This window comes from Gymnogyps californianus, chromosome 4 (genome assembly GCF_018139145.2).
Source record: "Gymnogyps californianus isolate 813 chromosome 4, ASM1813914v2, whole genome shotgun sequence".
NCBI classification, from domain to species: domain Eukaryota; kingdom Metazoa; phylum Chordata; class Aves; order Accipitriformes; family Cathartidae; genus Gymnogyps; species Gymnogyps californianus.
In genome coordinates, this window is record NC_059474.1 from 82,481,369 (window position 1) to 82,509,307 (window position 27,939).

A 27,939-nucleotide genomic window follows, 5' to 3' on the forward strand; every position below is an offset into this window, starting at 1 on the left:
ACAATTAGGAAGTCCCCAGCTGAACTAGTTTTCAAACCATAACAAAGAATAGAAAACACTTACTCAAGACAAAAAACCAAGATTACTCACTGAAGGACCTGTGAGAAACGTGGTACAGATGTAATTTTTTCAAGAGATACGTTTTCTACATGTACAGGATGGATCTCAGTCTAACATTTCGCCACACTAGAAGCGCAGCTGGCAGGCAGAATGAATGTGCATCCATTAACTGTACTTCTGTGGCTTAATAATCACCACTTTTTTTTTAATAACATGACTTTAAAATTAACTGAGAACTACTGACCACTTCCAACCACAGCACAGCCAGGTGATGCTGCTACCACTTTGCTTTGCGTGTTCCAGGGGCTTAGCAAGCTGACCACTTGCTACGTCCTGTTCGGCAGCAGGGAAAAAGATGACGCTGATGGAAGCAACTCATCAGGAGAAGGGCAAAACACATCAGTAAAGACATCAGCCAACCCTGGGAAGGATCATGGACTCCTGTCATTGAAAAAGTCTCCATGAAGTCTCCAAAGCAACGCTTTCATGTCTCTCCCAGCTGCATGTTAAACACCCCAGGCCTGGCACAGCGCCCCACAGACAGGACAGCATCAGCTGTGGGAGGATCTTGGTTTGCAAGGGTGTCTGTCACTGATGGCAACTGCACATGAGGGCCCCTGGCACCACCTGAGGTACCACAGATCCCAGTATTTTCCTCCCACAGCTAATAACAAAAAAGGACCAATTTTACTGATGTGAGCACGGTAGCTGGAGAGGGAGAAAACAGAAAACCAAAAACAGAGAAGAACATGCCAGGTTCGGGAAGTGAAATGTAGAAAAATTTCATCCATGAGGTCACTTTCTTCAAAATATTGCAAAGGTGTTTCTCAGGAGACATACTCCATCCTTTCCACTTTGAAAGGGTACGGCCAACATCTAAGGGATTCCTGCTCAGAAGGGAGTCATTATTTGTTTTGTTATAATAAAAAATGAAGATACTGCGATGCCAAAAAATTGTCTTACCTTTCACCTCTTTATTTGTATGATAAAAGCAACCAGAATCATTTGAAAGGTCACAAGTTTTCTTTCTCTGTTTTCTAAAAGAAACATTTTGATTTTTCGAACCGAAAAAAGTTTCTCACTTCAAGGTTTCCTTCAATGTTGTGTTTTTTAGGAGGTGGGAACAAAATTAAATATTTCATTTAGCTTAAACCATTAAACCCTATTCAGCTGTGATCCTGCTGTGGAGAAACTGTTCTTGGTTGTTGGTTTGTTTTGGTTCACACAACAGAAACAATGTTTGCTGATTTTGCACCTGCTCAAAACATTCGGTATGCACAGCAGTTGGTTTTACCTACAAATGTTTAGAACACCACTGGGTACGCTTTTTGCAGAGACTGCCTGGTTCTGTTTATGCCTTGTTGCTGTAAACAAGATCAGCAATATTAGCATAAATGTCATAATAAGCAGATAAGAAATAAACCATGGAGAGGGATGGCGATTTCTGACCTTGTTCATCAGTGGTTGGTTTATGCTTGAAGGATGATCGCATTTTTTTCTTCTGAGATGCTTGATGATCCTTTTCAACATTTAAATGGCCAGACCTTTATGGAACACTTGAACTCTTTGTCTTGAAGATTACCCATGTCAAGGAGTCACACAGATTCATTTCACACTATATATCTATTTCCCTTTATGAGCTTTAAAGTTGCCACTTGTTCATTTATCCAATTTTTTAAAATGAACAACATCTTATCTAGTGCACTCGTTATTAGGTGTGCCATGACAGCACTCTTTTTTTATTTCTCTTCTCTTTAGCACAAAAATTCCTAATATTTCAGTCTTGCTTTAATCAATACACAGTGATAATAATGGGGAAAACCAGTAAGAATCAAAATTATTTCCTCATTAATGCTGTCATATTGGAAAACATTTTAACCTGCTTCATAAAGCCATATAATTATATTGGCAGTGCCTCTTTAAAACACTAATTTTCACTGTCACTCATGCGTACTACCCCAGTCATCCAGATGTTAATGCAAGACCAATTCCATGGCCAATTAGCTGTAACCATTAATGAAGGCTCAGAGAGAGAAAGATAAACAGGAGACAATGAAAGCTCCACAACCATCACAAGGCAGAAGAAACTGAAAGACAGACAATCTCAGCTCTGTTGTTGTTCATCAGAGTGGAAAGCGTCCATCTGCATATTTGAGGGAGACCCAGCTCCACGTTCAAATGAAGGGTGACTGGAAGCTGGGCTCATGCTGGGAGGTCCGAACCCAGTTCAGGCGCTTCCTTTGGGGACCAGATCGCCTTTGGAGCACAGGCAGCCTGCAAGCTGTTCCAACACCAAGCCTCTGGCTGTAGCGTGGTGAAGCAGACAAAGGCTTCACACACGGGGTTTTGCCTGTGTGTTTCTTGCACAGGCTTGCGTCGGTGAGAAGTGAAAGGGCACAGAGACTGTGCCTGACCCTGGGCAGTCACACACACCCTGGGAGGCGAAACGGGATTTCACTGCTCCCTCTTGCTTCCCCCAAATCCTGCTGTGAATTAGACCCTTGGGATCAAAGGGAGCTGCAGGAAGGCAGCTGAGCCCAGAAGGTTGACACGGCAGCTGTCACAGCGGTGTACAAAGATAAGCAACCAGCTCACCTCTGCCAGTTCCTCCAGGGAAACACCTCATGCTGCATCCTCTTTTTGTGTCCCTCTTAATACAAGAGGAGCTTTGCTTCCACAGGGACTGTAGGACCAATTACCCCAACTGCTCCCACCATACCTTTACATGTAACACAGTGTGGCGGACCCAAACAAGCATTTTGACATATAACTGCTCCAAGGGTTTAAAGCAGGGGAAGGCCGGGAACTCCAGAGTGACCTGACATTCCTCCCACCACACAGAACGGGTCAGCTGGCATTTGGACAGCTGCAGCCCCTTACCTTCTGAAAGTCACACTGAGGGTGTTTGCAGACCGTAGGTTCACAAGTGACAATATTGCTATGGCAACGGCAGTCTTGGCAAGAATCTGGCTTCCAAACTGTGTTATTCTGCAAATAAACATAAGTTTTAAATTAGACCCGTACAGCACAAGGCGTGTGCTGTTTTATGCAACAGCGAATGGCTCAAATAGCTCAATATAGACAGACTGGAAGAGTAAAGTCTGCAACAGACCACCCCTCCCTCCCACAGGCTTATCAGGCACAACTTTGGTACTATTCGTTCAACAACTTCAAACACGCAGTTGAAAGACAAGGCCATGCACGGCAAATAATCAACTCCAATGGCAAGATAATCGATAGGACATAACCTCCAATAACCTCAAGGTGATTATAGCATCTCTGGGAAACATCTCTATAAGCAAGTTCAGACTGTCCAAACTGCAGCTACTGCTATGATCACAGCTTGTGCCGAGGCAGCTGAGCTAGCTCTGAGGCTAACCTGCTCCTGGACAGACAGCTGCGGCACCATACAGCACCCCATGAGCTGATGGGGAATGCAGGTAAATACTGACACGCTTGAATCCAAATGAGCTGTTGAACGTAACATTCAAAATTTTGAGTCTGCAGGATCACAGAAAGAAAAGGTTTTCGTGTCAAAACCATGATGTAAACTGTGCTCATTACGGTAGGCTGTAAGACGGAAGGAAAGGTCTAAAAAGCCTAAGATGCAATTAAACTGACTTATTAAAAAATGCTGAATGCATGGCCAGGTATGAACAGGCTCTACCTGGTCACATTTATTCCAAAATGTCATGAAGGGGACTCTTAGCAAGCAGACAGTCCAAGAGATTTGGAAATAGCTGTCACCACCACTCGATCAGTGCACCCAACTGGAACACCGACAGCTAATTCACAAGGGTTTTCACCACCCCTGCTTGACCCCTTTTCCATTCCCTCTGCGCTGAGGTCATGATCCCACGCCACACCACGCTTTCGTAAGGCAGCTCAGGCCCTCATCCAGTTGCTTGGACACTTGCCAGACTTCTCCTTCCCTCCCGCCAGTTTCTCCAAGGTCTGAGCAGCCACTTGGGACTCATTACTTTCGGTAGGATGCTTGGAAAACAAAGCCTTCTTTCTCTTTACTCCTGAACACTGACTTCTAGCCATCCTGATATCAAACAGCATCAGCAGCAGCCCAGAGAAGCAGCCAACTCTGCCTGTCATCCCCCTTCCTATGAAAATGTCTTGCCTGCACTCAGCTCCTCTCCAGCGTCCCTTCATCCATGCCAAGTATCCTTTCTCTGGCACTTTAAAAAAGCGACCAGTAACTACGTACTGAGGTAATATGGATGATACAATTGCTATGTTCATATTTAATTATCTGTTTTTAAAAGCCTTCAGTTAAACCCCCAAAATGGGAAGAGGAAGAGCTGAAAAACTCTTTTCCATTAGACGACCACTGTGCGCACACTACGCTAAATTCACACCACACAGGAAATTTTCCTGCGTAGTACAGACAGCTGCTATCCAAGCCATTAAGCCTCATTTTTAATTGATTTGAAAGAAGACCAGACTTTGCTACTCATTTACATGATGTAGTGATTTACTCCAGTAAGTCAATTTACTCACAGTGTAAAGTATGACTTAGGCAAATTAAGATACGAAGAGATGATTAACAGTTTACTACTAAGAACACATTTAGGGCTAACTACTAAAACTGTTAAGCATAATGATAAAACGCTGAAATGTGCTTTAAAGGCCCATTAGACTGCTTAATGAGAGCAAAAAAATCTTGAAAAATCTGACAACTTGCTCAGGCACTTACGCAGAAGCTGCCGGGTGCTGCGCTCTTCTGAAAAGTTAATGTGAGGTACTACAAGCCAGCCTGCGCAGGCCACGGGGAGAGCCACGCGATTCATAGGTGTCTGACAAGGTTTTGCTGCACCTCCGGGACTGAAAGAGGGCACTGGTAGAGGCTCCCTCTTCTTTGACCCATCCCGCATCCAGGGCCAACCGTTGAGTAGAAAAGGCCGGTTGCCTCCCCTCTGAAACAGCGCTCTTTGTCAAAACAAAATGGCTTACTCTATGCCGCCGGATCAAGAGTGCAAACTTGCGAACAGCGGGATAACCAGAAACGCTGCTAACAAATCCTTACGTCTCTTCGCTGCTTTACAAAAGCATTCCATTCATATCAAACTGTGCTCTTCTCTCGTGGCAAAGTTCACGCACAGGTAACAAACACTCCGGCAGCATCAGAAATTCAGGGGGATTCTCTGTTAGTGTAATGATGGTGGCAACACTAACCTTAGTAACAGCAAGAGATGGCAGTAAGTGTACAGCCCCTTGGGGCAAGGTATCAACAAGACAAAGAGAGATGGTAATTTCTGCTCTGGTAATACAGCTGGTTCTCCTCTCGCATACACACGGCTGTGGCTGTAGAACAGAAACCTTGACTTCATCTCTGCCAGCAGATTTACGGTACAGTTACAGAATAAATTCCGGTTAAGTTACGTGTGTGCCAAGCTTTAGCTAACACACAGGCCGTAGTTAACTCATTCTGCTCTCTTTAACAAAGCTTTATCATACTCAGATCCATCCTAAGACTCCTAAAACTATGATAATACCCAGAACTCCTAATATCTTTCCCCTGGCAAAAAGTGACGTTTAATCTGTTTGACGAAACCATTTGATTTATCTATTGATTTATTCCTTCGCTTGTTTGTTTCCAGCTGGAAAGAGAATCCCAAAACAGTGGGTGGCAAAGGAGAAAATCTGTGCGAGAACGACGTCAACAGTGAAAAGCAGTCTGCATTTTACAACTGGCAGCTCACTGCAGGGTGAGGCTGCTCTCTCAGAAGCCAGCCACAGGGTAAGCATGGGGCACAGGGAGCGGAAAGGGAGAGAGCAGACGTAGTGCCTCATCACTTGGCTCTCCTAAACGTTCATCTCTGGCCTCTCTCCTTTATTAAAAAAAAAAAAAAAGAAATATTTCCATGGTGGAATAATGGCCAAAGGACTCGCATGGCAAGAGGTCAGCACAAAGCCACCCTTACTCACATTTTGAGACTTAAATGCTCAAGTTTCTGACAAGGAAACCCTCTCTTTGGTCTTCTCCCTCCCCTGTTTTCCCATTACAGTCTAAGCAGGCTGGCTCCTATCCGTGGGCTCAAATCAGCCTTTTCTAAATCCACGTGGTAGACGCTTGGAAGCATCTGCATGCGTCAGTGATTTCCATTTGCCAGGTATCAGATCAAAACCGACACATCTATGCAGAGGTTTTAAGAAGTCAGAATCTAGTTAATAGTCAGGAAACTACAACCTGATTTTTTGGATATGAGAGTCTTCCACACAGTTCACGGGTCTCAGTGTTCAGCTCTTTTGACAGTTCAACATTTAGCTGAAGATTCCTGGCTATGGAACAACAGACTTAAACTCAAATTTGAAAAGTCTGGCGACAATTAAGTTTACTGATTTCTCTACAGAAAGGCGGGGGTTTTATACTCTGTAATGCTACCAAATGTCTGAATGTTACAGTCACAGTAAACTGAGCAAAATGCAACGCTCTGGCTATGAGACATTTGAAGTGCAAGGCCCTTTAATTCCTTTGAGATGGGAGAGAAAAGCAGCACATGTGCTTCATACATGTGGTGGAAATACATAAAAGAACGGGGAGGTTACTGCAACAATTACTTTTCGTGGTATTCCTGGGTGCTGACTATTTCAGGATCACATTTCAAACTAATTTCAATGTGTTCCCTGTTTACGTGGAAGTGTGTAGCTGACAGCTGCTAATACAGAAGAGCATAACAAGATTTATTGGTGCGTATTTAGAGCTCTTATGACCTGGAGAACGCAGAATGCTAGTATTTTAATCATTCTTTTTGTTTCTTTCATTTCAAATGTGACTATCGCTAAGGCAACCAAACATGGGCCAACAGCTTAAGAATGTTCTTCCCAGTTTTGCCCCTAGCTAACTGTGAGATTGTGGTACACCCAAGCTAGGGTAACACGTTCCGAAGTGACACAGAAGCCCCAGTATTACAAGAAAGGCACCTAAGTCACTCTGCAGATAGGAGCTGAGATACTGATCACCCAGCTGCAAATGAGGATCCCACCTACCTGTCCTGCATGCTGTAAGGCTTCGTTACTATTCATCCAGCACTTACGAAGACACTTTAAAGATCCCAGGTATTACTGTTTTAAACATAAAGCAAGACTTTTGGTAGACGCTTAAAGAACTGCTGTAAATCCGCCTTACATCTTCTCCAAGGCACTGTACCTCAGTGGATAAATTATCTGCTACAATTTAAGCGCTCAACTCCTATCTTGTTAAGAGTGTACTTTTATCAATGACAATTTAAGGGGCTTTTTCCTTACAAGTACTAATATAATTAACAGTATAAATAATGAAATACTGTGCACAGAGCACTTTGAAGATGGAAAGCACTCCTTAAGCGCCAAGTAGTGCCATTATAATTTATTAATTCTTTGGATTTCCCTACTTCAAAAGAAGGAACGATACCTAATTCAACTGAATTTTAAAACGCCACGCTGCAAGAAGAAATATCTACATTACTTGGTTGGTTCGTGGAACAGCCAAAAAAGCAAGATATGCTCACAAACCTTTAGAGCTTGCAGGCACCCAGACACAAGATGAAATAAAATAAAACCCAAGGCACAGGAGCACAGTGCAAGCACGTACTGGGTTTGGAGAATACTGATGAGGATTTAGAAAAAGGCAGGAGAGAGAGCAAAAGAGCTGCACATTAAGAAAAGGCTAAGAAGAGAAGGAGGCAAGAAAGCAACCAGCAGTAAAAGCAAAGGAGGGTTGAAGCAAAGAATAAGCTAAAGAGACAAAGAGCAGACACAGTGTGGAAGTGGGAGCCCAGAGCAGCTGTGAGCGCTCATGGTTTGCTGTTGCCACACTGTCATATTAAGCAGAGCACAGAAAGACCTAAATCTGTTTGACCACAGCTTTTTCGACTGGCTATCCTAACTTCATACGGCTGCACCTGTTCCTCCTCTACCTCAGCAAAAAAACCACCCAGCAAATCAAAAATAATCAGTCTGCTATTAATACATAAAAAGCCCCAGTAATTTGATCAGACGCCGCTTAACATGGGGTATCATCACACCAGATAACAATCCGTGCTCTATTCTGGTGCAGTGACTATGGAAATAAGAAGCATGCAACAGCTGGTTTGTGTCCTCCCCCCAGGCCCCCTTCCATTTCTTACAGCTTCATGAAAATATTCAGTCAATCCATAAAATGTCACTGGATGCTGGATTGTCCTCTGTAGCATGCCAGACTTGTAAAGCTGGTCATCTGGTTGGTGGTATTGCTGCAATTACTAAGCAGGGCGAAAGCAGCAGTCTACAGCTGAAGCCTTAATGTTAGCCAGGAATCTAGCTTGAAATTTTTACCATCATGCCGAAAACAAGGTGGTTGTTATTGCTTATCATGTACCCTAATAATTACCTTTCCTGCTTTTATGAGAAACCAGTAAAACTCATGCAATTAACTTCCAAAGGGGCTGGTCTGTCCCCAGGCCACCAGACGCATGCGAGGGTAGCACTCTCGCTTTGGGGAGCGGGGAGGCCACACCACGGGGAGAGGGGCTGCCGCTCCGTGGGGAGCGACGCACTATCAGAGCACCCAGCCCGAGCGCTCCCCAACATGAGTGCCAGGTTGGATTTACTTCACAAGTCATCCTCTGCCGGAGACAACTGAGGAAAGGCGGGTATCGGATGTCTCGGAGGAGGAATACCAGGCTGCTTTGTTGAAATCGTAGGCAGAGCCCCGAGCAATTACACTTTCGGTAACAATTACCAGCATCACCCACCAGCTGCCAAGTGAGGAGACTTGGCAACTCACTAACACCGCTTTCATTTATCATTTCCACTCCAATTAGTTGACAATACCAGGCAATTGGCAGAATAAACCCAAACGTAAGGGAAGCTGAGAGCGCGCTACGTGGTCTGTGGGGATATCCATTAATGGAGCGATGAAGAGATGAAAGTAATTCAGAAACATATAAAGGATTCCTAGTGCCCATTCGGGTTTAGACTTTATGTTTTATCTTTTGCAATAGGGAGCTGTTGCTGCCGCCGAGTATGTTTTCAAATCTGATATGTGCTCGCATATAATAAAAACCCCCTGAAAATGGGCTTTTAATGGGCTTATTCCAGCATGTCCACAAGCAGAGCAACACAGGAATGACTCAGCCTCTGAAACCAAATAGAAATTCAGCTCATCTCAGTGGAAACAGTTTTAGCCCTACACTCCTAGGAGAGAACAGAGCAGTTAAGGCAGAGTGTACAGCTTGATTAACACCACATTAACATGAACACACTGGTTCAGGCATCAGGAACTATTTTTCCCCTTCTACCAACCAGGGAATTAAAAAGTTACACAAATAAGGTACTGTTTTCATGGTTCATTAGGCTGATGCTTTTCTACATTTTCTAACTGTGAAGTCTTTTACCAGTTGTACCAGCCTTGTAAAAATCAACAGTCTACAAATAAAATTTCCCAGTAGTCCTAAGCTATTTCAGTGATGGGAAGACTAGGATATTGTAAGATATTCTTAAATCACTTTGGTGCTCTTGTAAACTTTATCCTATCTTTCATACAGACGCAAAAGCAGTCACTAGGAAAGGGCTCAAATGAATCGAATGCACACAGCAAACAGGGTAGATGAATTAAAACAATTTTTAAAAATCATTAGTTCTAATCATGATTTAAATCAGCATACAGAAATCTTTGCTCAGATCAACAGGTCAATTGTTTGTCTGCAGGAGTGTTCCTCTATAAAGGTTATTGCCTTTTGGTTGGTCACTGTTAAAGTAGATTCATCTGTAGTCAAATATAGCCTTTTTACTAAACACTGCACTTCATTCTTGCCCTGACTGGAAGAAACACTGCTACCTATAATCACTTAAGGGACTGTAGTTTACCACATTTCTATTCTGATTCTTACACATTCCTCCCCCTTTCTAATCAATTCATATCAGCACTTCTATAGTGAAAAATTAACAGCAGTACTCTCTCTAGAGTAATCTTTATTAGTTAAATAACTTCCTCTGTGATGAGTATTTAAGGAAAATAATTTTAGGAGTACCTTTTGCATTTAAAAGTAGTAATTAAAGGTAATGTAGTTGCATCACACTAAGTTTTTAAACCTAGTAGATCTCAGCCCAGTTTTTATCATTGAAAGAAAAAATTTATCCTTTTTCCATGCTTTTTAACTCTTAGCTTTAAAGGAAAAAGGATAAACTGCTCAAATACACTGAAATTAATAATTATTTCTGTGGTCCCTGCATAGAGGGCTACCATTGCGAGAAACAGATTTAGTGCTGCACCTGTTCCATGTATTTATTGAAAAAAAATCCAGAAGCCCAACAGATTGACTTTTAAAAAATGGTTGTAAATACATCCTGCTCATTTTCCCTCATTCATGTACATGATTTTTAAAAATTACAATACGCTTAAGCCTTCCTATTGGTTGTCAAAATTTCAAATGCATTTTTTCCAAACAAATCAGATTTAAAGAGAGCTGTTCCAATATTGTATCTTTTAATTTATGAGTTTTCTGCTCCAATTCTGTTTTAAATTCCTTTTATATATGTAAATACGTGACACAAGCTTGAAAATGCCAGACTGTATGTTAAGCATTTGTTCAATACTAGCACCAATAAATAATGGATACTTGGAAGATCACACCAACACTTGCTCTCGCTCTCTCTCACACACACATTCCCCCCTTCTGCAGTTATGTCCAAAACCTAAGCAATATCCAAGGACTTAACTGTTCCAGCTATCATATTTCGTATTTCATCTCTTCCGTGGGAGCAGTAATTTTAAATTATGTTTATGGTTATGTTGTAAAAACCAGGAACTTTTAACCCGGTTGTAAAATCAGCACCAGAAGGAGTGGAGGAGAAAGGAGGAGGTAGGATAAAAAGTTTTATTATCTGGGAACATACACAACTTGAAAACATGACCCCAACGAGAGAGCCTAAAGACGATACTTCCTTCTATATAATCAAGCCCTCTTTCCTTCTTGAATAAAAGCATAACTTGTATTCAACATCTCTCTGTAAACCAATAGAGAATTTTGAAAGGAAAAAAAAAAAGATTAAACCCCACAGTTTTAATAATGTCCCCCAAACTAGAAGACTGGCTTTCTCCTGAGGCCTGGAGGGTACAAAGTTGGTTCCATTTTTAAGCTTTTACCCACAGTCAACACACGCAGGAACTTGGTTTCCTTTTCTTTTTCTTTTCTTTTGAACTGAATTCAGAAATTATTTCCTCTTTTCAGGACTTTAATAATAAGGCACCTCTTATCTAATCAAACACAAGAGACCTCCCAGAAAACAGTGGTATCTGGCAATACACAGTTGTTTCACACATTGATACCGTGAAGCCTCAGATAAGAAAACCCACACCCAAAGCCATACAGCATGGCTGGAGGGAAGCATCCAGCGGCTCTGACCACCTAACCATGGACAACACACCCTGCTCTTAAAACAGCATTAAAGGGGTTAAGAAATGAAAGGTGTGAATGCTTGTGGCGAGTTACTTTTTGCACAGCTCCATTTTTTCTCAACTTGTTTTAAAACCATTTTCTTAAGCATCAACAATGTGGCAGGAGCAGGCAAACTTCGCCCAAAACAGCTTGCAGCTTCTTTGCAAACTTTCTTTACACATCGAGTCCATCTATAAAAGGAATCAGTGAACAACTAACAGTAGAAACAATTACTAGAAGGGAAGGAGTTGCAATCTGAACACCACTGCACGCAGTGAAAGCAAAGATCCATCTCGCCCAGGAGCTTGCTTTTGACAACAGCCAAAATCAGGCAGCTGAGAATACAAATACAGAAAATGATACTTCTTCCAAAAACACCCCCCATGCAGTTTATAGTTCAGTGACCTCCCAAGTCAGAAGTCGTGTTTCTGCATTTAATAATTCTCATGGCTTTCTCCTCTGTGAATTTGTCCAGTCTCCCCCTGAACTCATGTAAACTTTAAGCATCGACATCTCACAGGAAGGTTTTAGCGCTTAATCAAACATGGAGAAAAAAAAAAGCATCTCCCTTGTGGAGAACTAAAGCCCATACCGTGCTGTTATGAAAAAGGGACAAAAACGGAGGTCAAGCAAACAAATGCTATAATAACACACTGGATCCTTGCAGAGAACAGGGATTTTTCCCTGGTCAGCAGCTTAGGGCAGGAAGGGAGCAAAAAAAGAGAAGAAAGAGGAAAACCTAGAAGACCTACACTCAATTCCTGTTTCTGCAGATGACTACTGACATCTCAGGCAAGTTGTTTCTCTTCTCCGTGCTTGCACTGCCCTTCCCATCCTATGTCTGTCCGGACTGCAAATTTCCTGGCATTGGGATCAGCCTTTCTTACACTCTTCTCCAGTGTTTGGCATCGTGTGCTCTGATCTTAAGGCCTGAAAAGGAGCTGATGCCATGGTGGTTCAACTGAGCCAGGCAAGAAATGGCAGTGCTGCTGATCCACGCCTGACCTCGCTGATGCCATCGGGCCATGAACAAACCCCTCACGCACATGCCTTTGCTGCAATAAGCTTAGAAAGGGCACACAGGGGAGATGATCATTAAAGAAGAAAGGGGTTTTTTTCTTCCATTTTCTTACACTGCAAATCTTTTCCATGCCAAATTACGTGTTAAGTTTGATGAACTGCACACACCAGCAATTCTCTTTAGCATCCAGAAAAACATTTGGGGTCCTCCTGCTGTTTTTTTTCCCCTTTACTCAAATAGTTCCTAACCTGCCAACTGGCAAATTTCAAACATCCTCCCCAAAAATGACATTGTCAATGGATATCAAACCCATAGCGTTTGATTGAACAGCTGTTGAAAAGAAGGGAGATAAGGGATTAATTTAACCTAAACTTGATCACGGCTTTAATGATAGCATTTATTACAATATAATGGCTATCTCGGGAGCAGCAGGAGTCACGGTCTCCACTGTGCGATGCTCTGGTGTACGTGCAAAGCATGCAGGTGTACCTAAGGCAAAGCGTAGCTTTACCTGTCCAAGAGCACCAAGGAGGTTATGTTCTACCCCCTTAAAATGATGCTCCTTGTTTGAGCATTGAACCTGTGAAAGCTGCCAGGACTTTAGCAGTCAACATCAAACACTGAAGGGTGCAGAACTGCAGGAAACCGCTGTCTACTAGCAAGCACAGAACCACAGCCTGAAAAAAAAAAATCACAGATTTGAAATTGGCCATTGAACTGACTCAATCCACTGCATATATTACAAGGGATTCCCTGCAGAGCACAGCCTGACTATACCCTCTAGGAAACACTGCTGGCCTTTTGAGCTTTTTCTTTACGTTTTCAAAAGGAGGAGGGAATATCCTCTCTAGTTCCAACACAGATATGTCAAATGATGAAGTAATATTGCCAGCAGGATGCATAATTTCAAATTCATCCTGTTGTGCTGCTGAAATGCAGGCTATGTTGGGCCAAATGCTTCAATGTTAACTGTATCTAGCCGGGGCAGAATGAACAAGATCGGCTAAGCCTTTTATCCCATTTCTAACAAAAAAACATCAGGGCATGAAAATCATTGCAGCTCAGCCAGCTGATTCAGCAAAGAAAGAAAATATCCTTCAGTAAAAGTCATTTGCAATAGGCCCTCGAAAGTACTGTATCAGGTGAAACATAACTCTATTTCTACTTCTTGCAGGCAACAATACACTCTAGAGCAATTTTGCAAGCCACTTTAGTAAATATATAGGTATCTCCAATTCCAAGCTGGATATTTAGGAGGTATCCTTTCAAGTGCAAAGCAAGGAATTACACGCCTCAAATCCTACTATTGTTACTGTGGATCCAAGCACAGTAATCTCTCATACAGCTCCCAGAAAATACAACCCTTTATGTCCTTATCTTCAATCTCAGCTCCCTGTGCAGCAGATCAATAAACTGGTTCTCTCTTTCCTTCAAAGGGGGAAGGGGACCCCTGCGAAAGTCCTGCAGAGTCATTAATCTTTGTGAACAAAGACTTCATTACTGAACAAAAATGATTAGGAAAGGCCTGTAGAAAAAGGGATTTCGCAGGCTGTCTTTATGTCCTCTAGTACTGTTTCGAGAGCCTTTGGTTCACTGGTAGCTGTCAAGATTTAACAAGGCGGTAATTTTATGACCAAACAAATTGAAATTAATGGCAGCGAAAGGTATGTAACAGCTTAGTATTTTACTCGAATACACAGGCTCTGTGTTGCCTTCTGTTACAAATGACTAAATTAATTGACTTTGGCACATAGAAACTACAGGCTCGAAAACAAAATTAGGCTTAAAATATCCTGAAAGGGGCAAAGATGATATATGTATTTGTGTGCTTCTTTTAAGGAAAGAGGCCTCTGTGACCTTTTTTGACAGATAAGATGTAATAAAAGACACGGTTTTTTAAATGCTTCATACCATCCATCTTTTGCCTTATTTCCTCTCTATTTTATAACAAACTTTCTGTAGAGCAGTGTTTCGCACTCCTCCTCCCCATGTGTTAATCAGGTAACACAAAGAGGCTTTTCTCCCTGTCTGCCCCACAGAGGGAGGGACTATCTTGAGGAACTCACCTTTGTTGAACCAAAATACGGTAACTGGATTCACAATAGCAACAGACAGCGTGTGTAAAGAACACACACATCAATCTATTAAATACGACTGCCCGGCTCCTAAAGGACGGGTGGAAAAAGTTTGTTTGCAAAACGGATTGGCACAGACGCTTGAACACAATCAGCATGTCTGGCAAGAAAGGAGAAATTCCAGTCAAACAGTCGGTTCAACAGCAATATTTGCATTGAGGGGTAGCATCAGCAGAAGGCTGCAGCAGCAGGTATAGTAGCAGAACAGATCTCAAGGCCCTGGCAAATGGAGAAATACAGTTTTCCCAAATGATCAGTCTAAGCATCCTACAAGGAAAGAAGTTCCTCTATTAAGTGATTAGAAGGAAAGGGAACAGGTGCTGGAAGGAAATACCGGGGTGGATGGGGTTACTACCTTGTGACAGGTTGGTATCACACCAGAAAACCAGCAACTCCTCCAGCAGTACTTTTTTTCTTATTACTGTTTGATTTAGGGATTACATCTGTCCAGTCATTATCTGCATTATCAGCACATTTGACTGTCTGGACAGTGTGCAGAAAAACATTACACACAACCATTTCACCTTGAAATATGCCAGAAGTGGCTTTCTTTCCTGGCTGACTTAAAAAAACCCCACCACCACCAAAAAACAACAACAACAACCCAGGTAGTGACAAATATTTTCAAAACCCAAAACTTCCCACTGTAATTTCAGATTACAGATTCCCTCCCAGCAAGATTACTGCTGGACAAGAAGGGAAGACACAAAGAAAGACTTTCCTGTCCTCATCCCTCCATCTGTGTACACCACAATGAAAGCAATTATCTCCTCTAGCACACTCTCTACCTGAAGAAAAAATTACATGTCCCTGTAATTGTAGTTCAAACTGTTTCCAAGACACGCACTGGGACGGCGACTGATTATCAGGACAGATCAAGAGTGACAGCATGGGAGGAAGGAGAGACGAAGCAGCTGAGTTAAGCAACATGGTCCTTACTATTCACTGGGTCGCACATGCTCTAAAAATGTTGATTTTTTTACAGTGACAACAAAGTGTACCCCATGCAAAACAAGCTGAGGAGAATTACAGCTAATTAGCTCTTGCTCTACAAAAGAAGGAATTCCATGGGTATAAGGTCACCCTGTCTGTTTCGTTGTCTTCATTGCCTCCACACGCATCTCCGTTAACAGGAGTTTTTGCTACTGAACTGTAATGACACGAGACCAGGCCCTGCTCGGGGAACTGTTTAATGCATTTTTTTTTATTCTCTCTAGATCCTTTCACTCCTCCTCTTCATTGATTATTCAGTTTTTATCAACTTTTCTTTCTTTATTGCACTATTAAATAATAAGAGCACACAGCCTTGCACATACGGCTAGCTGGAGCTAGAGAGAACGGTGAACACCACCTGGTACACTGCCTTGCTCAGTGACAACCCGACTAATGAGCAAGATGTCACTCGCCCTGAGAAAAGCCACTGCCAAGCATCCACAATGAAATGTTTTATTCAAGCTAATACTAACCAAAAGCAAAATACCTCAGTTTGATGGAGGGCATATTCAGCAGCAGAGCGCACAACAGCATCACTACAACAGTACATGACAGGCTCAGAAGTCAGCGAGAAATAGAGCTGAATATGGGAGATGGTAAAGGCAAAAAAGGGGGACGGGGAATGACAAATACATCCTTGAAGAACCAAGAAACAGAACTACTACTATTGGTAATACATGCTTGGCTTTAAGTCTATTGAGAGGACAAGATTAGGCCTAATTCTTATGGTCTCCGAGTTGTGAGAGATGGCCAAAATGTCTAGCCGAACCCAAGCATTAATGCTGCCATTTCCAATTGCCTAACCCCGTGGGCAAATTGCTCCTGTGAGCAAACAGGCACCAATAGTGACAGGGATTCTTAGAAAGAAACATGCAAACTTTGCTGTGATGCAGGGAAATACGTCCACTTTGCTGCAGTTTCACCCTGAAATGATGATTTCTCAACAGGACAAGAACCACCTTTCCATACCTCAGCGGGGCACTCAGCACCACTGTACTCCAGTCCAACAGGCTACTGACGGCAAAACCAGTCTTGTTCTTTATTAAGGTTATGAACCCATCCACATCCAATGCCAAGTATTTTTTTTTTTTAACGACAAACCATGCAATGCCAAAATTGCCAACCATCAGGATTTTCCCCAAAATAAATCAAGGGAGACTGACTCATGATACTGAAAACACTGACAAGATCAGCCAGGTCTGGTCTACACCCTCAACTGCAGGTTGGCACCAGGTAGTTAGCATCAGAAAACACAACAAAGCTTCAAGAGGAGCGCGCAGGTTGAGGGAGCAGAGGCAAAAACTGCTGAAGAACACCTACAGGGGAGCAGCCTTTGCCAGCGGGTGCAGTGGAGGCAAAAAAATAACTACAGGGCTGGAAAGGGTGGTGGTCAGATGAATCATGAACCATTGCTTTTCGGGGAGGCAGGGATAAGAAACAGTTGCGTAAGGCATTTGAACTCCCTTTCGTGAGACAGATAAGAGAAAAACAAAAAGACAGGGCACGATCAGTCTCAGCAGAAGTACCGTTGTGTTAATTAGCATGATTGGCCGTCAGTCAGAAATAAATCATATTATCCATTGATAAGTGGCAGCACTCGCCAGGACATAAATTGCAGATGTCTTTGGGCTCATGCTGGAACAGTTCATTTTGCTTTCATTATTCAGAAGCACTGCATAAAAGCTCATGGAAAAAAACCCCATTTATTTAAAATTAAAGCCCTATAATTCTATCTAAAGTATATTTATTTTTTCGATGCATAAGAATGTGTAATGCCATGATTCTGTGAACTGCTATTCCAATATAATGCCAGAGAGATGTCAGGAGTTGCTCTGAAAATAAATACAATCCATACTTCGCACGTCTCTCCAATTTGCTCCCTTTACTATAGTTTTTCTTCTACAGAAAAACCAATTTCACAAAATTTGACTGTCCAGAATAGAAGCAAGCTAAGGGACAAAGATTACCATAACCTCTACAGCTCATGCACGTGAATTTTTCTCTCTCACTCCCTTCTCAGTACTTAACATCTTGCTCAGAATAATTCTGTGGTAAAAGCTTGGGAACAATTTATACGGCAAGTCCGTAATGGTGACTGGAGCGGTAAGGGTAAGAAAGAGCACATGCATAAGCACTTTATTTAGACTCTTGAAAACAGACTGGGTGGTCCTTAAATCTCTCTGATGCTCATCGTTTAAAAAAGGGACAGTTTTATATCAAAGCACTTTATTCCTTCACTGTAGTGCTGTCTTAATCTACAGAGGCTGCTCTATGAAATATTTAGCAGAGGCAAAACATATGCATCCCTTAAATTCAGGTTGAAGAAGAAAATGCATCTTCCCTCCATCCTCAGGCATGCAAGAATGGGCTGAATATTATTGAAAATAACACCTGAGAATTTGCTTTTGTTAAACATTTTAATTCTGTTTCCTTAATAAGCTTAAATGAATGCTTGCTAATGTGTTTTTCAAAGCACATCTCTTGGGTATATAAAGCCTCAGGCATCAATGTCCACACGCATTCAGAGACAAGAGACTAACAGAGAGCTTTCATCACATCACTCCCAGTGCTGCCATGGATATTTGCCAGTTGAAGATTGCTCACTGACATGGTGTGAGCTAATTCTTGTGCTACATCACGCTTGGCTAGAAATAATTGCTGCCTCATTACAAATTTAATAATGACACTGTGATATGGTATAACTCTTCTTTGCAATTTTCTTCTCTTCCATTTTTTCTTTTTTTTTTTCTTCTTAAAGAAGATATGAAACAGATTAACTGTTATAGAGCCCAAGTATTTTTAATTAATTTTTTCCCTCAAAAAAGGAAATCCTATTTTTCAACATTTTGCTCAGGTAGTTTTTACAGGGCTTAGGAAACACCACCACAATGCTTTTAACTCCAGGTTCCTGCAGGATCCTCATAAGGTTTTTAGTTTTCCTTCATCTGCATCTTTCAGAAAGTCTGGGAAGAATCCTACGCTTGATGGCTGCCTATACCCTGAATGATTCACAGCTTCCCTGAAGAATGAAGAGATTTAGGAAAAGTGACACAAGGAACTCTCTTTGGGGAACTGTCCTCCCTACCAAATGGGTTAGGAACGACAAGCCCAGCACGGAGAGTGCATTTCCCATTCCTCTCTCACCTACCCACCTGCTCTCACAGGGAGGAGTACAGTTCGGAGTCGCAGTCAAGACAGCTGTAGGGAGAGCGGGGCATTAAATTTACGTCGCACCTCTACTGCAGTCATAGGCTGTGAGAGGGTCACAAAGTAGAACAGCTATCACACTCATCCTCTTCTCCGTGCGGGGCAAGATATGATCCTGCAGGTGAACGCACACACTGCCAAAGACGACAATCTGCTGAGAAAAGGTTATGGTGACTGGATGCTTCACGGCTGTCTTTTCCAAGCGCACGAATGGATAACACCATTTCAAGACTCACAACAAAACTGGGCTTACCCGCTTGCTGCACAGATGACTGCCCCCGCATTTTGTTCACCTTGCTATTACTCAGATACTCAGAATAAGACATCTGGAAGTATCATCCCAATACACATTAAAAAAAACTATTTGCATTTTTTTGTCTCTCTCTTTCAAGTTTAGGCCAGTTTCTTCCTGATCCAAGTTTCTGCTAACTCGGCTTAGTGCAGAGCAGCCGAGCAGTAACACTGTAACAGGGCACGCATCAGCTATTCCTAGGCACACTGTCAAGCAGCTGTCAGGAGGCAAAAACTACTGTCCTCTCCAAACGGGTGAAATGGCTTGGCTGGCTGACGGGTGCAACGTGGTCTGGAAAACAGTAAGTTTTTAAGAAGGTTTAGTAATCCAGCATCATCAGCTGCAAACGAAATACAGAGAACCAAACCAAACCAGAGGTCAGCCCAACTCAGAGACAGCAAACAGCACCAGGCGGTCCAAAGGTAAGTACAAACAACCCTGCAGTAAGCAGAAATCTGCCTCTCACAAAGGCCCACTTGGGTGTCTAGTAGCCCGAGATGGCATTAAACCCCCAGGTATGAGATTTCATAGCCCTTAAGAAGTTTTATCAGCGCTAGCTCATGAGCCACATAAAATATCTGACCCCTTTCTGGAATCCCAGCACATGGTCAGCTTCAAAGACTTCCTACGGCAAATGACTTCCATCCAGCGGTGAGTGATACATGCAGGGTGAATGTGGCACTATTCCTTTGTAATCTGAGTAGACATTGTTTTCTAGAGGCTCTTAAGTACTCTCTGAATAAAGTGTACCTTGAAAAACACTCTGGGTTTAATTGTTGTCCTGGCTGGACTGAGCTACAGTGGGAGGGAGGAGAGGTTCCCCAGTCACACAGCTATAAGTCTTGAGAGATTACTTCACACTCTCATTTCCCCCCCTTCATCTTGCCCCATTCACAGTGTGCCATAAATGCAGCTGATGTAATCGGCAGCCTGGAGACTTCCTAGAGCTATAGGAATCCCACAAAAGGTATGGATGTGACCTATCTGATTGCATGGATGAACTCAGTTATAAGGAAGAAGCCCTCCAAAGGAAATGTAGGTTAATCCTTTGCTGCACAAGACCTATTTCTAAGAACACCGCAGCGAAGCACAAAGCAACATTCCCAGAACTACAAGACCTGACAAGTACTTTCCGCAACTTGAATCGCAAGCCTTGTTTCAGTGCAACCATCTCTCCCGAAGACCTTGGTGATGGGAGTTCCCACCGCTGAGGCCTTGGTGCTTCTAATACTTTCATGTGTCTGGCTACATGTTACTTCCCATGCTTCTCAAATTAGCAGCATGTAAATAAAGCACAACCTGACAATAAAAAAGGGTAGGGGATTTAGAAAAATATTCTATTATATTTTTCCTTCCTCTTCTTCCCCCTTTTTTCCCCCAGCAAAGAAATAAAACTGAACTGGGAAATGCAAGACTACTGAATTCACTTTCTTTTCTGTATGATATTTACCTGTGGTCACCTGCTAATCTGGAAGGGGAGAAATAAAACCTCAACACAAAAAAAAATGTTGATTTGAACTCAAAGACACCACAGATTCACAAGCCTGTTAGACTGAATGATGTTAAAACAAAACATACTCCAAGTCTCACAAAGGTGCACTGTAACAAATTACAGTTGAGAATGCAAGGAATTTGAGAAGGAAAGAAACTTATAATCAACCATCTCCACTATCATGAGGCACCTGGAAGCATCTGCCATGGACTGTAATTAAGACAGGTGACACGCTGCAGAGACGATGCAGGGCACGTGCAAATGCAACGTTGTTCAAGTATGCAGTACTGTGACAGGAATAGATGATACAACTCCAGGGAGGAATCCACACTGTATTAATGACGATAGGGTTAGCTCAAGAGAAATAACTCTATTTTACTGCCAACACCAGAGACAAGAAGGCAAAATATCCTGTCCAGCACTGCTCTTTCACTCCTCTGCACTGCAATGCTTTCAAGAGGTCTACGCACAACAGCATGATGGATTTTCCAAACATCTGCATTCATCATTTGATTTGACCTCCACAGGCCACGTTCTTCCCTGCAACTTTAAGTTAGTTTTATCTTCAAAAGAAAAAAGGAAAGTAATGTGGGTCACCGGAGTGAAGCTCGCAGCCAGGCCTACTCCTTTCCTGCCTGCAGGGAAACAACCGTGACTCCCCGGCTCAGTACTGCCTGGATGCGGCACAGCTCTTGGACTGCACCCACACAAATCAGATGCTTCCCATCTTACCTCAGCACCAGAGCCAGTCCACCCCACCGTCCAGTTGGAGAAGGAGACAGCTACGGTGCTATTAGCTGTCCTCATAAACAGTGGGCCGTTCTCATCTCCAAGTCACGTTCTCCAGATGGCCATTTTTCGTCTGAACCCGAGAAACTTTGCTGCTCGTGAGATGCCCAGAGTAAATGAATTAACAGTGGAAAGCACATCCCAAATCACAGCCTTGAACTTGTGCCTAATGCTTCCTACTCAGCGCCATGAGAAATGTTGTTTAAGGCTCTGGAAAGAAACCTCTATAATGTACAGTTGTGGTGAGACAGCCTGTTTTTCAGTGGCTTGGGAACGTTAAGTATTTCAGTGCTCTCTTCTATACTGCAGTAAATATTGCACTTTAAATCCACCCGATAGGTGTTTAAGTCCTGCTATTAATCTTACTTTGAAGTTCTGGGACCTGAAGTACAGGTTTATGGGTTTATTCTGCAAGCTGAGAAAGCCTGAAAGAAACTATCGTAAATGTAGTCCTCACCAATTACCGGGCAACAGCCTAAACAAGAACATTTTTGTGCAGGGCAGTGTCCCTGCCATCATTCCTCTGCCAAGGAGTTCAAGCAATCTCCTCTGTCTAGCCAAAAAAACTGAAGATCACCATGTAATATCCTAGAGTTGGATTTACATTAAGTTTCTGTGCCTCCATACAATAAAAGTTTAGAATCAGCTGTGATGACACAGCACAATTTGGTATTAGTGGTACAACAGGCTATGACATACACATCTGGCAGTGTTGACTCACCAATTTCATTTTATGCTTGTCTCATATCTGTAGGAACATACAACCGTGCTTGCACAAGCACTGAAATGTTAAACAGAGGCAATGCAGTGACAGACGAGCAGGAAGCGGCTGCATTATCACCTTCCAGGACAAACATGTTAAAATAGCAGCTAGACCAAGTGGGAATTGCACCTGTGAAGCCTGAACGCAGCCATCTAGCATCCTCCCCTTGAAAACACGCACCAGGCAGCTTCAGATTGAGAAGAGACTCCTAAAACCACAGAGGATTACCAAAAGCAAACCCGCAATTCTTCTCAACGCAACAAACTAAAAATTCTTCAGCTTCCCCCCACCTTCAAAGGGGCATCAGTCTTTTTGAAGCCTACAAAGCGTGGCGTGTAGCTGCGGGAGGATGCCTGCATGCAACACCGCTTCTTTCGGCCGATGAAAGATGCTTGATGAAAGCCTCGAGAAAGCCGAGGCCCTCCCTGCAAAAGCAGACTGCTCAAGGGAAATCCCAAATTCCCCATCCCATCCCAACCCCCACCGGGCTGAGATATTAAGACTGCCAAGACATACTGTGCTTGGAAATGGGGATCTACTGAGGGATAAAAAATTGCTTCTTATCCCATTATTAATCTGCAGAGCTTTCCCATCCCCTGAAGAGGAAGAGAGACATACAGAATTTTGGAGCCTAGCTCAGAGCATACTTGGCTTGAAAGCAAGCCAACACACAGATTTTTTTACTACTCTTACCTGTATGATTAATCTGGGTACCGCTCCCATGTCTGCAGACACAGTATACCAAGACTAAAGTGCCCATGAGCTACGCGCACAAGTCGTATCGCGTCCACCCCACCCCACAATCTGCACTGTGAAAATAGAGTTTTATAAAATAAGAGAGTCTCCTCTCTAGGAAGAGGATTAGCTACCCCAGTATAACTTTTGTAGCAGTCATCCATACATCATTACAGCTGCATTTACACTTTGGGTCTGCAAGCATAATGAAAATATGTCATCCAGGATGCCAGGAAAGGACGGGGTTTTACTCATGTTGCCATGCTGAAGTGAACATATCTGGCTCCAAGAGCAAAAAGAAAGAAAACCCGGGGCAGAAGGACAGCAGACAGGCTCCCAGGCTCCCTGCTGGCTCCCCAAGCCATGGCCAGGGTAAAGAAAAGGGACTGGCACTTCTGATAATCTCCTCCAGCTACGTCAGCTCCTAGGAATCATCAGCACATGGTTCCCACCACGCAGTAGGGGATAAGAAAAGATCACACAGGCTATCCAAAAATGAGAGCCTGTTAAGAATGTTAATCCAGCCTTACACTGTGACCCCAATAAGCCCTGCTACGCGCACTCAAGGAACCGAACTGAAATTCAGATGCCTGGCAAGGTACTGGTTTGGAAAAAGGCAAAGTATCTTCAGAAAATCAATAATGTCAGAAGTTATTTCAAATGCTTTGAATATGGGGGAGGGAAGCATTTTCCACATCTTCCTATAACGTCCTTCTTTCCTGTCATTTCTCCTTTCTTCTCCCTGCTATTTTTCCATTTCTTATTGCCGTCATGCATTAAATTCTTAATATTAAGGCCATTTTACTCCATCTACCCTTTCCCACTTGCCACTGCATCCGTTTTGTTTTGCTGGTCAGCTCTGCTACTTTCTGTAACTTTTCAAAACTTTACCAGCTGTGGAAAGTCACATTATGACAAAAGGAAAATCCAAATTTTGCCATCTTGGTGCCATCTCATTATTCAAATGCCTTCAAAATTTTCAGATTACAAAGTCTCTGAATCTTTTAATTTTTAAGTTTTTAAACTTTCCCAGAATATAAAAACACTCTGAAAGGAGCTGACATTTTAGTGCTGATTTGAAATAACTCTGAGGAAAAACACAGTGAAGTATTCCAGCGAACCATCTTGTCTCCTGAAAACATTTGTTTCCAAAACCTAACTGTTCCAAGGAAAATCATTTTGGACAGTGTCGTATGCAACTTTGTTAACACCTAACAATAACACAGCGGGAAAACCCTCAGTTCCTAGATTGAAATCATTCCACAATTTTGGTGCAGCCAATTATTCATTCAAATAGCACAAGAAAAAAACGCAAGCAGCCTGAAGGTAACCACTACTACCACGCTACTGTCAAAGCTGGCAGCCAGGGGCTCTTTCTTAATGGACCAGAATGTAAGGCAGACCCAAGCCTGTCAGTTTTGCTGACCCAAAACCCAAGGACTGCAAGTAGTCATTGCTCTCAATGAAGAGTCACAGCAGCCAGTGTAACACTAGAAGAAAATCTAAAGCTCAAACACACTTAGGGTAAAAAATAATATTACCTTTTCTCTCCAAAATGTCTCCCGCGGATGCTGTGCCCTAATTTTTAGCTGGCTGCACGTCCCATCCCAAGGGCTGAGATTTTGATTTGAGCAATGCCAATGTAATGTAAAACAACTTTAATATTTCAGATGGATGGGTCTGGCAAGTCCCTTTCTTCCAGATGTCATTTAAATTTTATAGAGAGGCATAAGAAAAGTGATTTATGCAAGATGGAAGTCCTAGGAGGAGCAGCCTGTCACACAATATACTCGTACTTCGTCCATTGCTCCAATGTAACGGCAAATTGCATGAATTCAAAGGAAGGAGACAGCAGGGAACCATACCTCTTAGGAAACTGGCAGAAAAGCAGAGCTCTCCACTTTTGTTTCAGCGAGCTGGTAAGGAATGATGGTCATTCCTGTTTGGTGGCCTCCATAACATGAGCTGGTAGCGTCAGCTTTACTCCTACATGGTCACATGTCTAAATCACATCTGGAAATAAGTGTCCCCTTAAACAACAATTTCAGCAAAATAGACAAAACCAAATGAAATCTTAAGAGGATGAACTGATCTTCGATCCCCACAATGCACTTCCATCCGAACAGATAGGAGCAGCCAAAACTAAGCTATCTATGGAATTTTTGGCTGCAATATGCCCCTTGTTAGCATTTTTCTAAACAGAAGTATTAGGCATCGATGATTTACTAGCATACTGTTCCACAGCTTGCTTGATCTCTCCAAAATCTCCAAACTGTGTCTCTAGGAGCCAGGTATATTTGCTGGCAACTCAAGGAGAACACTGGCTGTTCAGTACACCTAAGCACAAACAGGATGCCACTCTGAAACACATGAAAGTGCTAACAGATAGGAGGTAATTTATAATAGTGAGCAAAACCACCTTCCTCATAAGGGGATCTCCATTACGCCAGTTCAGAAAAAAACTTTGAGCAAGACTGTAAGGAGGAACAAGAGAAGGTGCTCCACAATAAGTTCTTTAAAAGGGACCAGGTAATGGCAGACAGCTGCCCTTCTGAAGGCCATTTTAGCATCCGTCAATGAGCAATCCAGAAATAAAGCCATCATTCCTCACTTCTTAAATACTGGAGTCCAACAAAGTCAGCAGAAATGCACCCTTTACTTCCACTGTTAGATTTTCTTCTTCTCCCAGCAAAACAATTATTCCTGCTGGTGTTCATCCGGTCAAGCTCTCCTCCCTCTACTTCCAGCTAATGAATCAAAAACAAAAGCTGCACTTAACAAAACCCACGTTTGACCCTGCGTCAAAGCTGTACCTTGCCCTGCTTTGATTCTTCTGCAGATAAACAAAATTTAAAAAGTCGCTGGTCTACAATCATCTCATTTCATCCTAACCTCCAGGCAAACTGAACTTCAGTCCTGCTAAGGATGGGGGCACTAGAAATGCCCTTGTATAAACATTTGGCTTACCTCAATTACTTGATCTTTCTGTGTTCAGCATTTAACAGACACATGAGCAAGTAAAGGCTTCCTCTCTTCTTTTTTCTCTCGTTCCCTCTTCCTATCTGGTTAAATTCAGGGCAACTAATCCTTCAATTACAAGCAGAGTTAAAGCACAGTTGCACGGAAAATGGTGTGTGAAGTGTCTGTTTGCATCTCCAGCAACTGAGGGAACCATTACTATCCATCCAATTGTCACAGGGCTTTGTATCATATCGTCAGGCCATTAGGATTTAATTCCTTTGCATGATATCTAGAAGTCATTTACTTGCAGGAACTTGCAATTAAATGCACCACATCAACCGCAGTTGTACGAGTTGTAACACTGGTTATCATACTTGTTTGTCAGTGCTGAAACAGGCACTCATAATTTCATTTGAGTAAGTGCTCAGCAATTTATGCTGAAGAAAGGCACAGGTCAATTTGATTTGAGGCTGGTCAAACAGTGCAGATGTGATCAATAAGACTCTTTGCAACACCATCTCCTACTGACTGAAGACTACTGAACACATATAGCCAACCTCTCCCCAAAACAGCTTTCTATGCTGCCTGCAAAGTCCCCAGAACAACCCAGCTCCCCTTCTCCCAACAAATCCCACGGTTATGGGTGCAGAGTTATCTAAAGCAGGCCTCCAGTGAAGTGGCTTGCTCTGCAGCCAGTGCTTTATTCTAAGACAAGTGGCAATTCTCGGGACTCTGAGGCTGCTTTCGTCTCCGTTCGTGCGCAGAAGATATGGCTTGTTACCTCCCACCAGGCAGAGTTGTGAAGAAATAAGACAGAGCCAACAGTAATTTCACTGTTGCCCAAAGCTACAAAATGTCTTCCAGTGGCTAACCAGATCCATCAAACCCTTCCAGTTATTCAGCCCCGTAGAGCACACATACAGTACCCTCCCCTCCTTTAAGTTCGCACTCCCAGCACGAGCGCTAGTGTCAAAACCTCATCAGAAACAACCCTTTTTTAATTGCTTTTCATTTAAATGTTTCCCCTAATTAGAGACATTTTGAAGCTTCCCATAGTCAAAGGCAGGTAAGAGGGATGCAAATTAAGACAAGGTTTACCCAGAAGGCCAGAAAACCTAGTTTAGTCTTCTTGCTTCTAAAGCAAGAAAAAAAGAACTGACTCGAAAGTACCAAACTGTCCTGACAAGAGACTTTTTGGAAACCCTCCCAAACAATCCATCTTTTACAATTTTCCAGGGGCAGTGAGGTGGGGAGCATTTTGTCCTGGCTGGAATCTCAATTTCAGCCGGGAGTTTTCCCAGCACCTGCCTCCCTACCAAGATATAAAAGTCTGCCCGGTCGCACTCTACCCTTCTCTGTGTCTATGAAACGATGGTCTACATTCACTGCTGTCCTCTCACCTTTCAAACTTCAGCAGGATTTTGCAGACAGATAGGAAAACAAAGACGGGTGCTCGCAAGTAACACATGCAACACCACGTTGCATTCCCTGTATATTCTCTGCAATCAAAATATAAGGCAAGACCTTAAGTCCGACAGCAGGCTTCCCTCTGGCAAGGACTCACAGGATGTTTTTAACAGACAGAACCAGTGAACATTGCTGAAGTCAGAGGTATGGTCTTTACAGACCTGCTGCTAGTAGGATTATAGATTTGAAGGTTCTTTGGCACTCATCCATTTGAAAAGCATCATGCAAGAATATGATGCTTTTACATCTAGGAGGTTTCAGTACTATGCGGTATCTGCCTGTGCATGGTACCAACAGCTATTCTGTGGAAGAAACTGTCCCGAAACAAGGATATCTGCAGGAAAACATGAAGTGGAAACACCAGATACAGATGCAGAGACATCCAAGTCACAGCTGGTTGTCAGACATAACCTCTGCTAACATCTATCTCGTGCTACAGAACCCTCTCCTCTCACACAAATTCCTTTTCCAGACAAAGAGGAGCCAAAAATAAGTAGGGGGGGAACTTCTTCTCCTGCTGAAATCTAACCCTGCGCGTTCCAGCCTGCATCAGCTCCCACCCCACTCGTAACAGCCTATTCTTATCTTATACCGCCACTTCAGCAGTATGGCTTCT

The 27,939-nt window shown here is 42.8% G+C and overlaps 1 protein-coding gene across 1 annotated transcript in view; it reads right to left on the reverse strand.

Annotated features, from left to right (window-relative positions):
* Nucleotides 1–27,939, reverse strand: part of FRAS1 (Fraser extracellular matrix complex subunit 1) — a 174,618-nt gene that overhangs the window by 110,375 nt on the left and 36,304 nt on the right. The window contains exon 3 of the mRNA XM_050896422.1: nt 2,941–3,048. Coding sequence (XP_050752379.1) covers nt 2,941–3,048 — 108 coding nt within the window. The remainder of the gene's footprint in view (nt 1–2,940; nt 3,049–27,939) is intronic.